Raw genomic sequence first — 14,469 nt, 5'->3', positions numbered from 1 at the left:
TTAATGTTTCCCACTGACAAATAATGTGTACAAAATGATTTCTTTGCGAGTATCACGGGTGTCCAAAAACTGATAAAAACAAAACAAAATCAGTACTCGTGTGTTTGCTGCAAATTCTCAAGAGAACAAAAGAAATGTGGAATAATTCGCTGCTGAAAATAGTCCCCGGCAATACGTTGTTGGTTAAGTTGACAATAAAAAAAAACAAACAACAACATACAGAACATCTCCAGCTTTATCTTTTTGAAAATGCTTCTATTTTCAAAACATTCACACTCATGCAACATCGTGGTGGTTTGAAATGCTCGACCACCTCGGGGTTTCTGGGTCTTCCGCCCTCTTTTAGACCTATAAAATGTTCTTCTTTCTTTCTTAAACACGTAAAAATGTGAAGGCGTACGACACCTCCACCGAAATGCGACAAAGCTGGTTTTACAACATTTATCAGCTGCAATTTTCCAAGAAATTCAGAAGTGAACTCCGCTTGTAATTCTTCAATCTATTACAACCAGAGTCCGTTGACAAACTGCAGCGTTTTAGAGGAGGAGAGGTGACGTTTGGAAACCGGGGAACAACTTCCATCTGAGGGACGTCGGGGAAAATTTGTCTGCTCGTATGGCTTCGAGACACTTTAAGACGATGAGACAGGCAAAGATCGAAGTAACATTTCTACATACAGTGTAAAACTTTTGATAAATTATTCAAAGGGATGTTTAAAAAGGAAGCAAAGTAGAGAAACGCAGTGGATTTACATGTGTTATGTTACTGCATACAAAACGGTCAACTTAAGGTGTGTGCGGGTTGGTTTGGTCTGAGAGAGCATAAGGTTCGCTGTGACAAAGCATCTGTTGCAGCAGCAGCAGCAGCAGCAGCAGCAGCCGGGCGGGCGGGCGGGCCGGCCGGCCCACATTTGAAAAACACTGTTTTAATTGAATTTTCTCCTGTATGAGTCTGCCGGCGTCGTGCCAGAAAAACGCTTCCAATAGCAGCTTAAAGCAGATAAAAACGGGTCCGTGGGAGTTTCACGGGAGCATGTTTACAAAAAATAATAACGATAATAATAATAATAATAATAAAAAAAAAAAAGAAAGCCAGCGACACGCAAGACAACGCTCTCGGCAGCTGGGACGAGCGGCGAAGCACCGAAAGGTCCGCTTCGGGAGGGATGGGGGGGGGGACCATCGTGACCTTTGACCCTTTTAGTGCGCGTTCACACTGCAAGCAGCAGAGAGACGCGAGGGAGTCTCAGCTGGTGGAAAAAGTCTCGGACACAGATTTACTTTACACGAAACGCCCGTCAGATAAGATCTCGTTTCCTGTTGAGATATTTTTTTAATTTTTAAAAAAAAATTATTTATCACGAATTAACTGGTAAACAACGTCTGCCGCATGATGAACCACACAAATTCTGCTCGGTACAGAGTTCCTGTGGATTCTTAAAAAAAATTAGATAGATGCCGTAAAATGTCTTTAATGATCTTATTTTTTTATTTGTGAGAGGTCTGAGACCGAGACGCGTCCGTATAATTCATCACATCTACCTAAATCTAGCTGCCGTAATATATTTATATATTTTTTGACTTATATGAGCTTTTATTTATTTAACGGTGAATGTTAATAAATATCGCCGTAAATGCACCAGAAGAGGATTTTTCTGTTAGTCACCCTAAAACAAAAAATATATAAAGCTCAAATTACTGTTATACTATAATATACTATATATCTAATTACCATACTGTTATATTACTGAAAACTCTCATCTCACTGGAGGTGTGACCGTTTTATCAGCTGCCGTTTCCTCCCGCTCAGTAACGTCTCTACCATCATCTCGTTGTGTTTTTGTTGTTGTTGTTGTTGTTGGGAAGAGTCAGCAGGATTTTAACGGCCTAATTATCGCCGCTGCTCCGCCAGCGAGGCTGCTTGCAGTGTGAAAGCGTGACTGACTCACGCCGTCGCCGGAGAGCGTCGTCACGTCGGCGTCACTACGAATCACTGACTGGAACATTTTTTTTTTTTTTTTTTTTTTTTTTAAACTCGGGGAGTAAATACTGATTTGAAAAGGAAAAAAAAAAAAAAAAGAAGAAGAAGCCTCAATTTGTATGACAGGTAGTGCAAATCTCCTGCGGCGCTAACGGCCGAGGTGCTCGCCGTTCAACGCGTTCGCTGCTTTTTAGTTTGCTCATTCTTGTGTCACCGATAACATGTCGCTGCGCCGCGAGGCTGCTTTCACACAAACCGGCTCGAAAGGGGAAGGGGTGAAAAAATAAAGGCACAGAGATTTGGACTCCTCTACTAGTCCCTCTCGCTCGCTCCCTCCCCCTCCCCTCCATCCCCCCCTCCCTCCCTCCCTCCCTCCCTCCCACCGTCTCCAGCAGCAGCAGCAGCTCGGAGAAGTTTCTAGAAGGCTTCTTTCTGTCTGTCGACTGCGATCACCGTCAATACTCGGCGCCACAATAGGAACCCGGCTGACAGCCCCGTGAGCTTCAGCCTTGATGTGTCAATGCGGTGGATATCAGCCTTCCTCTTCCTCTTCTTCCTCTCTCCGGGGACCTCTCACAGTCGCACTCCTCCGTTAGTAGAAAGCGGTGGGTAGAAACCAAAAAAAAAAAAAAAACTAAACAAAACTAAAGCAGCAGCAGCAGCAGCAGCAAAAATCTCGTCTCCTCTTATCTCTGAATTCAGAACTGGATCCATTTATAGCTCGGCACGGTTATAAAAAAAAAAAAAAGTCACAACAAACATTTGAAACAGACTTAAAGGCTACACAGGCGGCGGATGGAGTGGAGGGGTGGGGAGGTGAGTGGGGGGGGGGGGGTGCAAGGGAAGATAATTTTATCTCGTCAAACATCCGGCTCACCAGATAACATCACACAGATTCAGATTTTTGTATCTTTCGTCATTTGAGCGTTTCTGGGGGAGTCGTGAGCGCCACCACAGGCCTGAGGGGATGAACAGGGTCAGCGTCGGCTCCCCTCTCCGATTACATCTCCGTTTCCACGACCTGCTGAGGCCCTCGTGTTTCAGATTAAAGTTATTACTCCACAGAAGAGAGAGAGAGAGAAAAAAAAAAGAGCCATCCGTCACACTTTTATCAATGAAAAGGGCAGTCGGGAGGATACGACCGCTGAAACAGGCTTTATGGAGTGTTTGTATGTATACGACGACAGAACACACACACACAGAGAGCAGATAGTAAAAGAAATCTCCAAAAAGCCCCGCCCCACCCCCTCCCAAAAAAAAGAAAATAGATTTCAGAGTGTGTGTCACTGTGTTTCTCAGCAGGGTCGGCCATGACTACCACGAGGAGACGAAAGAGAAGCGCTGCTGCAGTGCATTCTGGGGGTTTGAGTCCTTATGTACAGCCCATGGAATGATACGTTTTCTATCTACCCACATTATCAGGTCCTTTCGTTCTTGCAGCGACGCTCCATCTGATGTGTGTGTGTATTTTTTTTATTTATTTATTTTTTTCCCGGATCAGTACTCCCACTGGTCCGTCTTCATGTCCAGGTAGTTGAGAATGTTCTGGGCGAACTTCACCGCCTGCTTCCGCGCCACCTTGGTGATGTCGTCGCCCTGCGGGTCCACGGCGTCCAGCGTCAGCAGCTGCTTGGTCAGCAGCTCCTCCAGGATCATGTAGCTCTTGTCGGCCCGCTTGCCGTCGAAGCCCAGCACCTGGGCCTGGAGGTCCGACAGGCTCCCCAGGACCAGCCACACGGCCCGGTGCGACGGGTGCTCGTGGGGGCCCGGCTGGCGGCGGGCGAGGGCCTCGCGCAGGTCCAGGAAGGTGATGATGGCCTGGACCTCCACCACGGCGCGGCGGCGGGCCTCCCGGATGCACGGGTTCTTGGCCGTGTCCACCTGGTCCAGGTGCGTGAGGAGGCTCTGCAGCTCGGCTTTGGGCCTGAACCCGAAGTCGCAGTGCCGCACGACGCCCTCGCGCAGGTGGGACACGTGAGCTCGCACCGCCTCGATCTCGCGGATGGAGTTGTTCTGCGCCAAGTCGTACCTACAGACACAAACACCGGATCACTGCTGGGGGAAAACTCCTGCCACCGATGAGCTTATCTTTCGAACCGGACAACACGTCGGGGTCGTTTTGAGCCCGAACAGGAAGTCCCGAGTCAGCGCTTTACAGGCAGCGTAATAACAAACGTGCTAATCTTTCGATCGATAACGTGACGTCATCCAGTCGTCGTGGCCTGAGCTCCGCTCTGGTGCGACAGGAGAGAAAATATCTGCAGCCCCATCAAACCAGCCAGAGAATCACCGTTAATACAAGGAGGTACCGCCAAAATAAAAGCACCAGCCTTAAATGTTTTATTTTAGAGAGAAGCTCCAAAATCTTCCACCAACTTTTTCTAAAACGTGTTTTAGTCTACGTACGAGAAGGTTATATTTTCTCTTTTCTTTCATCTGACAGTTCCCGACAACAACATTTTTTTTTCCCATTTCATTAACATGCGTTCAAATTCAGCTTCCACTTTATCAAACAAACTACTTTTTTTGTGGTTGTAATTGACGCCCAACTCCAGGCAGCAGAAAGAACAACATGGGAGAGCGAGAGGTGCTCGAAGCGGCACTCGACTCGGCTGTTCGACATAATGGAGCCCTCGGTGGGCGCGTCGGCTCCTGAAAAACGGCCATCGGTGAGTCTCTGCCGATACGAGTCTGATTCCCTCACAGTTCTCTGAGCTGCACTCTGAGGTACAGAAGGTGTTAATAACAAAACGTGCCGGCAGGAAAGTTGCGATCCAGAATAAAACAAAACGGTGACTCGGCACCGAAGAACTGAAACTTAAATCGAAAATATTTTCTGCTTTTCACAGTTTTTCTACGATAATAATCTAAATATCTTTGGGTGTGAATTGTCAACAAAACCTCAGGTCTTAACTGGGATGTTCTAAGAATTTACGATGTTTTGTAGACCGAGGCGATTTAACGGAAGACGGTCAATCATTCCTTTCGGAGTGTGTCCTACCTGCGCGTGTCGTCTCCCTCCACCTCCAGGTCCAGATGTTTCAGCAGCCCGTTGATCTCCTCCACAACCTGCTTCCTGTAGTTTCTGATCGCCGCGTTCCCGGAGACGTCCAGAGCGTCCAGCTCCACCTGCATCTCCGTCAGCATGCGCGAGAGGTGGGTGCAGCTGTCCCGCCCGCTCAGGCCCATCAGCAGCGCCACCAGCTGGCCGCGGGCCACGCTCACCTTCACCATCACCTGGTTGATGCGGTGCACGGCCTCGTGGGTGTCCCCCGACAGCGGCAGCGAGAGGGTCTGCTGCTGCGTGCGCCCTTCGACCACGTCCTGCACGGCGCAGATGCGCGTCAGCGCCCGGTAGCGCGCCTTGCGGAGCGGCACCCGGCCCTCGGTCTTGACCTGGGTGAGCCTCAGGATGATCTCCTGCAGGGCGTCCACCAGCTCGTCGTTGATCTCCGCCGCGCCGCCGCTCCGCTGCGGCGCGACCACCCGCTCGTCCACCAGCTGCCGCGCCTGGTTGCTCAGCTGCTCGATGGCCTGGCGGGACGGGTGGCTGGCGTTCTCCTCCAGGTAGCGCAGCAGGCCCTCCACCTCCTGCGCCGCCCTCTTGCGCGCCCCCTGCAGCTCCTGCTTGCCCTCCGTGTCCACCTGGTCCACCTCCAGCTGCAGCCGGGTCAGCTCCCGCTCCAGCCGCTTGTAGTCGCGGTCGTTCTGCAGCCCGCTGAAGGTGCAGACCTGCGGCCCGAGGGACGCCACCTCCCTCTGCACCTCGTACAGACGCATCATGGCGGGGTGCTGCGGGTGGTACGGCTGCTGCTGCTGCTGCTCCGTGGGATGCTGCTGCGGACCGCCATGGTCCATCCTCTTCCCGCCATCAAAGGGCTTCCCAAACAGGCTGGAGGAGAAGAAGAAGAAGAAGAAGAAGAAGAAGAAGAAGAAGAAGAAGAAGGAAGAAGAAGAAAAAAAAAGAAAAGAAGAAGAAACAAAAAGGACGCATGAAAGGAAAGTGAGAACAATGAGCGACAAGGACAATCAGAGCCTCAGTTGAACTAACATTGTTGTCTGCCGGCCAGAATGGGTGGATTACGTCTTTTCATATTTTCACAGCCAGCTTTGGTTAAATGGGACCTCCGGCTAAAAGTCTGGATCTCTGCCACAGCCGCAAAGACAAACTCCGCAACCTCAGCCAAGCGCTGAAATCTCCACCGAGTCCAGAGGAGCCGACGACAGCGCGGTCGGACACAAACGCCGCGAGTTCTCGCGCGGTGACGTCGTACCGAGCGGAAACAGGAAGGCGCTCCTGCACGGCCCGGGAGGCGGCGGCGGCGAAGCGCAGGACGTCCAGTGGCACTAAGAACAGGGAGAGGTGTTGCTTCTCCTGTTCGCGGGCGATTCTGTCACGCTTAACATGCCAAAAAAATATGAGTTCTGCACAAGCAAACCTGACGGTCAATCCCAGCCGATACTTTTATCTTCTGACGCTGAAATCTCAACATTAAAATATCAACTTTAACTTTTTTTTTTTTTTTTTTTTTTTTTTTTTTTGGTAAGAATTGTGACTTTCTATTTTAGGAACACCTGTAAAATCGAATGCATCAACGCTGCCTTAAATTCTACCCGTGCAAAAGTTCAGCGTTTGTTGACAATGTCAGAAAGGTGAAAGTCCACACGTTTTACGTCCAGAAATATTAGAAGCATCTCTGAATGCAAAACCTTTATACGTTACAGGCTTCAATAAAAGTCGACTTCATGCGAGAGCAGTTGCTTTGAGACTGCAACGGTCAAAAGAAGTTAAATGCAGACGTGCGCGACGGTAAAAATAACTACATTTAACCAAAACACGTCAAATTTTCTTTTGTCAAATCATGAAATGTTTCTGCTTCTCTGGATGTAACTTTCAGGAGGAGTCTTTTTGTTTTTTAAAGCTCCTTTTTTATTTTTAAATGTGACATAACTCCCGATTTTAAATGAAGCACATCCGTACAAAAACCGGCCAAGAAAACCAGCGAGGTTAACCTACATTTAGGCTCAACACAAGCACACCCACATGACAACCATTCGGGAGCATCGCAGAGGCTGAAACGATGGCGGCAGCGCTTCTAATCCACACGAAAAGGATTCCCGCCTGCCCGTCGAGCTTTAAAAATACAGAGCAGCAAAATGAACGCAGCTGACCGACTGGCCGACAACGTGAAACCGTTCAGGGTCTCCACGCCGACTCGTGCGGCAGGATTCGGCCAAAATGGGCCTCGTTAAATGTTGTCAAAGGTTCCTCGAAGAAAAGTCCTCGCTCAACGCTTAGAAGAAAAAGCAAAAAAAAAAAAAAAAAAAAAAAAAAGCCACCGGACACGGAAACGTCCGCTTCTTAGTAAGATTAATGACACGACTCCCCGCGGGAGTTGAAACCATGGAATTCGTGTTTGAGCCAAAAAAAAACACACAAAAAAAACGCCGAAGCGGTGCTAAATTCCAGCGTCTCTGAAGATGTAACAGGTGCTCGTCAACAAAACAAACAAACGAACAAAAAAAAAGATTATTTTTGGGGTTAGCTGCACAAAACAGGATGCTTGAAGAAGACTTTATTTTTTATTTTTTTTTAAATCTTACAAACCAAACGATAACAAAATAATCTGCACAGGAGCAAAACACTGAAAAGGGACACAAATGGACTCCAGATGACGCACCTCTCCGTTCGTGGTGCTTTTGCTTCGCTTTATTGACTCTTTGTTCTTGTTGTGCATGTTTGTAAGGTTATTTTGAATATTCTTATTGATGATTTCTGTCCTGGTCTTTTTGAGCCTCTCTGTTGTCATTTTACAAATCTACAAGGTTATTTTGTGTTTCTGTGGAATTGATATCCGTCAGTTTGTGGCAGTTTAGTTTATCTCTGTGGTTGTTTTGTGTCTCTTTGATGTCGCTACGTATCCTTGAAGTCAGTTTGCGTCTCTCACGGTCGTCATGTTGTGTCTCTTTTTTTTTTTTTTTTTTTTTTTGTCCTTTTGTCTCTCTCTGTAGCCGTTTTGTGCATCTCTGCAGATGTGTTGCATCTTTTTGAAATCATTTTGTGTGGCTGGTTGTTTTGCATCTCTGTTGGATGTTTAATCTTGTCAATTTGAGCCTCTTTCAAGTCACTTTGTGCATTTTTCCATCTTTGAAGTCATTTAGCATCTTTTCGTGTCAGTTCCGTGTGACCTTGTAGTTATTTGTGTCTCTTTCGTCAACATTTTCCAGGTAAACCTGAACTCCTGCACACCGCTGTTGGTTTTAAAAACGGCCTCTAAACAACTTCTTCCTGCAGCAGAGCCACGCTGACGCCGTCTGCGCAGACGTCGCACTAAACAGCAGAGCACACTTGACAGAGTATTACCCATCAAAGCGAGCCCGAGGTGGAGGTTATGTATTGTTAGAGTGGAGTAACCGATTTAAACCTCCTGTTACTTCTGGCCCAGCTGCTCTCTGACCCCTGAGCCCCCCCCCCCCGTCGCTGCGCCCAACAGGCCAAGCTATCTAATGCATCCGTGATCACAAATACAAACGTCTGGTCTACTATACCTGCAGCCTGTAAAATCAGATACTCTCAATTCAAATAAAGCAAAGGAGCAAGACGGCGGAAGAAGCCAGCCTACATCAAAGTAAACTTTCTGTTTCAGGATTAAGATAAGGAGCGGATTGGAGTTTTTGCAGCAGGACACGGCTCTGGGGAGAGGCTGCATGACGAGACGGGCCGTCATCGTCAGCCAGGGTGCCCGAAAGCACGGCGGGATTGTTGCATGTAAATCCTGTAGCCCACAATATGACGTTTTGTTATCCACAGCATCAATAACGCTTATTAGAATAGGCAGGATTATGTATCAGCATTCCCTCAAGTACTTTTACGTAAGAGGGCGACGGGCTGGGCATTTCCAGAATAGTGGATGAGCGCAGAGCTTCCAAATCTGAGTATTTATTAGGATAATCTCAGCAAAATCCACTCCGGCCTGGCCAACACCTCCCCGCTCAGATTGATCAAAGATAGACAAGAAAAAGAAAAGAGGACTGATGTGGTACTCCTGAAACTGAGAATCGGTTTGCTAGTAGGAATCACACACACACACACACACACACACACACACACACACACACACACACACACACACAGTGATGGCTAACTGAGCTGCAGGTAACACGCATCCAGCACCTCCTGCTTAAAATCTACCCGGAGCACCTTCCCCTCTGCAGGGAGACCGGATCCCTGCACCGGTCCTGCTGCACGGCGGTGCGCATTATGTCACCACACACACAATGTGCAAGATTCCCGGAGCTGTCACAGCACGCACGCACACGCACACACACACACACACACACACACACACACACACACACACACACACACACACACACACACACACACACACACACACACACACACACACACACACACACCCCCGACAGCATCGTGAAGGTCTCACCTTTTCAAAACTCCAAACACATTCGCGCACATTTTTGCGGATGTCTGTTTCCATCGGCCAAAGCAGGGCGGCTCGGGGAGGAAAGAGGCATCCAACCGGACAGAGGCGGACTCGGGGGTGGGGGGTGGGGGGGGAGAGACGTCGACGACGCTCCGGTCAGCTTCAGCACCCGACCACCGACTGCCTGCCTCACTGCGGTCGGGCTGGCGTCGCCCCTCCCACAGCCTCTCCGACGCGCTTTAAAGTCAACTTCACGACCAAACGCGTTTCTGAACGCTCACAAAACGGTCAAAACGGAAGGTTTCGCATCCGGGACCAGCGAACAGCCGCAGCCCGGTCTCCACCTCCGTCCAGGTCTCCACCTCCCGGCTGCTCTTTGTGTGTCAGAGGACTGAGCTAGCTGCCGTTGATCACCTGACTTCTGCCCCACCTCGGCCAGAAAAACTCCCGGTTTTCGGTGTTAATATTTCAACGCCAACTCCGCCGCTTTAACAGCTTCCCTCTTACCTGCACAGCCAGCGAACAGCCATCTGAACTCCTGCCGAAAAGTGCGCACCTCCTCTGATTAAAGCTAAACATTAGCCTACCTAGCTACCTTCTAGGAGTTACCTTCCTGCTCACAAGTATGAACTATCCCGGCGTTCGTCTCCGCTCAACGAGGTGGAATTAACGCCATTTTGTTGGCGTTTGTTTAACGTTCGCGAACATAAGATGTCCGTAGATGTTTAGTTAACGCATAATACACTCATAAGGGCGTAGACGGGTTGTTTTTTTTAATGAAAGCGTGATCTTTCGGGTGAACGGCTTAACTAGTTTTAACCCAGTGAACGTTTTGAACGTCCAACATTGAGTGCGCTTCATTTAACGTGCCGCCGTACCGTTTTTGTAAGTTACGGCAAAGGCGGTGATACGAGACGGAGTTCAGGCAGCATAAAGTGGCCCTAACCTTTTATTTATTTTTTTATTTTTTTAATGTTTCGCTTCCAAACTCTTAAATACTTGAAACAAGACCGTACATGATTATTTCCACTTGGATTTAGCAACAACAATGATGACGATGGGATGAAGACGAGGAAAGAAGGAGATAGCACACACAAATAAGAAGAAGAACCTGTGGGGACGTGCAGGTGTTGTTTTCGAGCGCACCCTTCCTGCTGAGATCACGTGACTAAAACGGCCGGTTACGCACAGAAGGACATGAGTGTGTAACTGAAGGCAAACGCTAATGACATTTACCTCTGTCCTGTTACTGTCATTAACGTAACGGTAATGACATATATGTCAACATATATGTCAACATATATATATATATATATATTTAAAAAAAAAAAAGTAGTTTAGTGTCGGTTAATTAAAATGGCGGCCAGAAGAGCACTAACGGCAGCGGGACGTTCAACATGGAGGAGCCTCGGTCCTGCCGTCACCCTGCGCGTCCCTCTGCAGCTACGCCGCTTATCGGCAGCGGCGGCTGGACGAGCAGCACCGACGGACACATCCGCGAAGGTTCACACGCCGTGACACGTTTATTACACCGCAGTCACATGTCCGCCTCGTCCTCCACAGCTGGTTCCTCTCTGTTGACGTTTTTTTTTTTTTTTTTTTTTACACTCTGCGTGCTAAAATACTCATTTAAAGTTATGTGTTCAAAATGTTCGTAGAGTATTGTCTGTAAAATATACTATTATGCAGTGCTGGGTAGTGTATTGCAATACATTGGTGTTTTTTTTTGATGCATTGAGGTGGATAAATAAGTTTGACATGTTTTTTTATTATTATTATTATTGTTATATTCTGTGCTTCCTCTTATTAGTAGTATTTTTTATATTATTGTGAGTTTAGTATTGGTTGAACTGTTGACTGGTTCAAAACGAGATTAGTTACTCATAAAGGTAATCATTTAGTGCTGTTTTTACTATATAAAATCATAAAAAGTAGTTTTGAGTAATTTAAGATTAAGTAGATTGTTTCATTCCATTGCTGTAGATATATTATAAATAATATATATATATATATATATATATTTTTAAAAATCAAACTTGCTGTGTGTATTTTTATCAATGTGTTTTCATAAATTGTTTGAATGAGAGGGGTTTGTGCAGTTGTATCTACCCGTTTTCTGGCGTCTGAGCTCTGGATCGGGTTTTACTCCTCGTTGATCTTGGCATTGTGAAGTCTGCTCAGGAATGATTGACAGGCTGCTGGAGGCCAGCTGCTTGTTTACGCTCATCAGTGCATCTCAGCTGTGTCAACTGCATTTTCAGGAAACTGATAAGAGTTCTGCTGAGTTTCACCCTGTCCATCAGTCTTCACGATACTTTCCTTGAACGCAAATCTTAAGTCTAATTAAGGATAAGGATAATTTTGGTTTATTTCAGCCTGGTTTATTTCCCATGAATGTGTCGGTTTTTAGAAAGGAATTAGGCAGAATTGACCTGCCTGAAAAAACCCGCGCACAGTACGTTACAGGATTTTCTCTGTTCTTCTTTGCGTGCAGCGATCGACCTCCAGACCAGCAGCCAGCATCACACACGACTGGATCGGTCCACCGAACCCTCTGTCGAACCTGCGGCCGATCGTTTACCGAGTCCCCGAGAACGAATCGGAGCTGGAGGCACGGCTGAGACACCTGAGGCAGGAGACGGAGGACTGGAACCACGACTTCTGGACCAATCAGAACATCACCTTCAGCAAGGTGAGATGGAAACGCCGCTGGTTCATTGCGTTGCAGGTGATTCCAGGTTACAACCTTTCTAACACGTGCAGAAGTTTCCTTCCGCTGCACAGAAAGTGAGGAATTTTAACTTTATATGTAACAGAAATAACAGGAATGTTGAATATTCTGCACCTTTTAAATTTGTTTACATTTGAAAAAACTGGTAAAGATACACAGACACGTATATAAATATACAGACATTTTTACAGATACTCACATTTACATGAAACCAAACAAGGGAGATGGGACAAAAAAACTCAAGACATACAGGGTTACAGTTAATATGAATATCAAAAGGTAGTTAGAAAAAAATAAAAGGAACTGATGCTGCAAGTGTTTCAATCAGTCTGTTTCTTTTGTTCTTGATTTTATAAAATTGTCCTAATTTGACTTTGTGAGGAAAATAGTTGTTGTTACAACTGTAAAAAAATACATTAAAAAAAAGACATAAAAATCCCTGTCAACTAATTAGTTTACGATTAAGAAAAATCAAAGGAAGTTAAAGAAAAGATAAATGCAACTAACTACATTATTCATAATTTATTTATTAATAGAGACTATGAAGTCAGTGGATGTTATTGAGCTGTGCACTTGGAGTTCTTTTGTGTGTGAGATCTTCCGATCACCAGCAGAGGGCAGCATCGCACAACAAATTTCTCAATCTGGCTCCACCCATTTTACGTCACAGATAATCCAGTAATAATGTTCATTTTATGATTCAAGGAATTATGTTGAAAATTTAACTAGCAATTAAATACCTTGAATTTGATTATAATTACATTTATTGTGAAATGTGCAAAAGCTTTTGGCACTAAAAGTTAAGTTGTATAAGAATGTGTTACTATTGAATTGTTTCCCCCGTTAAGCCTTATTAAGCCTGATCAATACTCTGTGTTGTCTTTCATGTTCTTTAGAGACAGACTAATTCATAACATATCACAAAGTTGATTTTCTGTTTTGGTATCTGAGTAATTTTTCATTTAATTTATTTAGTTTTATTTATTTTTTTTTTTTTTATTATGTTGTCTGTGTTGGACCAAGCGTTCTGCTTAAAATCCAAAGATCTAAAAATAAAATATGATTTTTTTTTTTTTTTTTTAATGCTATCTGCAGGAAAAAGAAACTTTCATCATTTCACATCTGAAGGCAAAAGGCTTGACTGGACGTGATGAGAGCGGTGAGGACATGCAGCCGTCTCTACATGTGTTACACTGTTGGTTTATCAGCACACGAAAAAGATGAATTCTTAAATTCTTGAATAGAATAAAAACCTAATTAATGAGCTGGATGTTTTTTCCCACCACAGTGGAGTTGGTTCAACCCGTTTAGAGAGCGCAGTAAACAGGAATGTTTCTATAACAGAGGGCAACGTGTCCCACTGAGACTATGACGTGTCCCGCTGCCTCTTTCCTCCCGCAGGTCGACGGCAGTCCCTGAACAGCGAGGAGATGTCCATGTTTTACAAAAGCTTCCTGGATAAAAACAGAATACGACATGCAAATTACAACAAGTGAGTTGCTTCGGTGTCTCCAATGGTGCCGCTGGGTGGGTGAGTGTGTGTGTGGGTGGTTACGACTCCCTCTGCAGCAGCTGTGAGCTTTAACTGCCCTGCACCACCTCGTGTACAGAGAATAACAAACATCAGAGGCTCCGAGGAGCTTTCTGTGAATCAGCGTTGCAAAGTCTCTTACTTTTTTTTTTCTAGGTTAGCGAAGTTTTCTGCCCACACACGTCACCTCTGCTGCTGCTTTTTTAGTTGTTTGTGTTATTGTTTCTTGGTTCGATTTATTTAAATTTTTAAGAGTTTCTGGAACCAAACTTTTATTGGACCGTGCAAAATAAAATATGTATCTGCATTTAATTCATTTTTTTTTTGTGGTTTTTTTTTTTTATATCCAGGCAATGGTACCGACGTAACTTCACCATCACCTTCCTGATGGCCCGAGTCGCCCTGAACAGCATGTGGAGGACTCTTAGTGAGAGACACAGCAGCAAGAAAAACAGTACACCTCCCACCTGATAATTAATAAAATACCCATCCACTCTCCTGCCAAGTGTTTGGTGACATTTTCCTTCCTGCTAATCAAAACTGTCAATTTGAGAGTAAATAACAGCCTTATAACAATGAGTCAGTGACACTGATGCTATTAAACGTCTTCTAAAGATTCCCATTGACAACTCCACCCAATCTGATGTGACAAAAACTTCTCTATTTTAAAATAGGGGCAGGTCGCCTTTTAATAACAGAAATTTACACCTTTCTCCAGGACGGAAAGGGTTACATACCATTTCCCTCTGTTGCACTGAAAAGTGTCAAGTTTCTAACCTGGA

General features: G+C 45.8%; 2 protein-coding genes across 4 annotated transcripts; one reads left to right on the top strand and one right to left on the bottom strand.

Annotated features, from left to right (window-relative positions):
* Positions 1-3,232: 3,232 nt before the first annotated feature.
* bag5 (BCL2 associated athanogene 5) lies at positions 3,233-10,206 on the bottom strand. Of its 2 annotated transcripts, none has more exons than XM_069721402.1 (3): positions 9,933-10,206; positions 4,982-5,872; positions 3,233-4,009 (listed from the first exon to the last, which is right to left on the bottom strand). In XM_069721402.1, exons 1-3 carry the CDS (start codon positions 9,953-9,955, stop codon positions 3,478-3,480), a joined length of 1,446 nt encoding a protein of 481 aa, XP_069577503.1. In that variant the 5' UTR covers positions 9,956-10,206; the 3' UTR covers positions 3,233-3,477. The 2 variants fall into 2 exon arrangements, with proteins under 2 accessions (XP_069577503.1, XP_069577501.1); XM_069721400.1 differs by having other exon boundaries at positions 3,234-4,009; positions 9,426-10,204.
* A 377-nt stretch (positions 10,207-10,583) lies between these two features.
* coa8 (cytochrome c oxidase assembly factor 8) lies at positions 10,584-14,192 on the top strand. 2 transcript variants are annotated; one of them, XM_069721403.1, is made up of 5 exons: positions 10,584-10,928; positions 11,920-12,117; positions 13,252-13,315; positions 13,558-13,648; positions 14,032-14,192. In XM_069721403.1, exons 1-5 carry the CDS (start codon positions 10,782-10,784, stop codon positions 14,156-14,158), a joined length of 627 nt encoding a protein of 208 aa, XP_069577504.1. In that variant the 5' UTR covers positions 10,584-10,781; the 3' UTR covers positions 14,159-14,192. The 2 variants fall into 2 exon arrangements, with proteins under 2 accessions (XP_069577504.1, XP_069577505.1); XM_069721404.1 differs by having other exon boundaries at positions 10,594-10,928; positions 14,038-14,192.
* Positions 14,193-14,469: the final 277 nt, after the last annotated feature.

The sequence above is a fragment of the Brachyistius frenatus genome, unplaced genomic scaffold, assembly GCF_029030835.1.
Source record: "Brachyistius frenatus isolate BFR_SWC_R1_liver_20210118 unplaced genomic scaffold, ASM2903083v1 Contig_263, whole genome shotgun sequence".
NCBI lineage: Eukaryota > Metazoa > Chordata > Actinopteri > Embiotocidae > Brachyistius > Brachyistius frenatus.
This window is presented reverse-complemented; position numbering and strand designations above follow the sequence as displayed.

Coding starts and splice junctions, on each gene's coding strand:
- bag5 (XM_069721400.1), bottom strand. CDS start 9,457: ATGTGCGCGAATGTGTTTGGAGTTTTGAAAAG. Junction 5,873..9,425: donor GTGTTTGGAGTTTTGAAAAG/GTGAGACCTTCA, acceptor CTTCTCCTCCAG/CCTGTTTGGGAAGCCCTTTG. Junction 4,010..4,981: donor GAGGGAGACGACACGCGCAG/GTAGGACACACT, acceptor TTGTGTCTGTAG/GTACGACTTGGCGCAGAACA.
- coa8 (XM_069721403.1), top strand. CDS start 10,782: ATGGCGGCCAGAAGAGCACTAACGGCAGCGGGACGTTCAACATGGAGG. Junction 12,118..13,251: donor AGAACATCACCTTCAGCAAG/GTGAGATGGAAA, acceptor TGCTATCTGCAG/GAAAAAGAAACTTTCATCAT. Junction 13,316..13,557: donor GACTGGACGTGATGAGAGCG/GTGAGGACATGC, acceptor TTCCTCCCGCAG/GTCGACGGCAGTCCCTGAAC.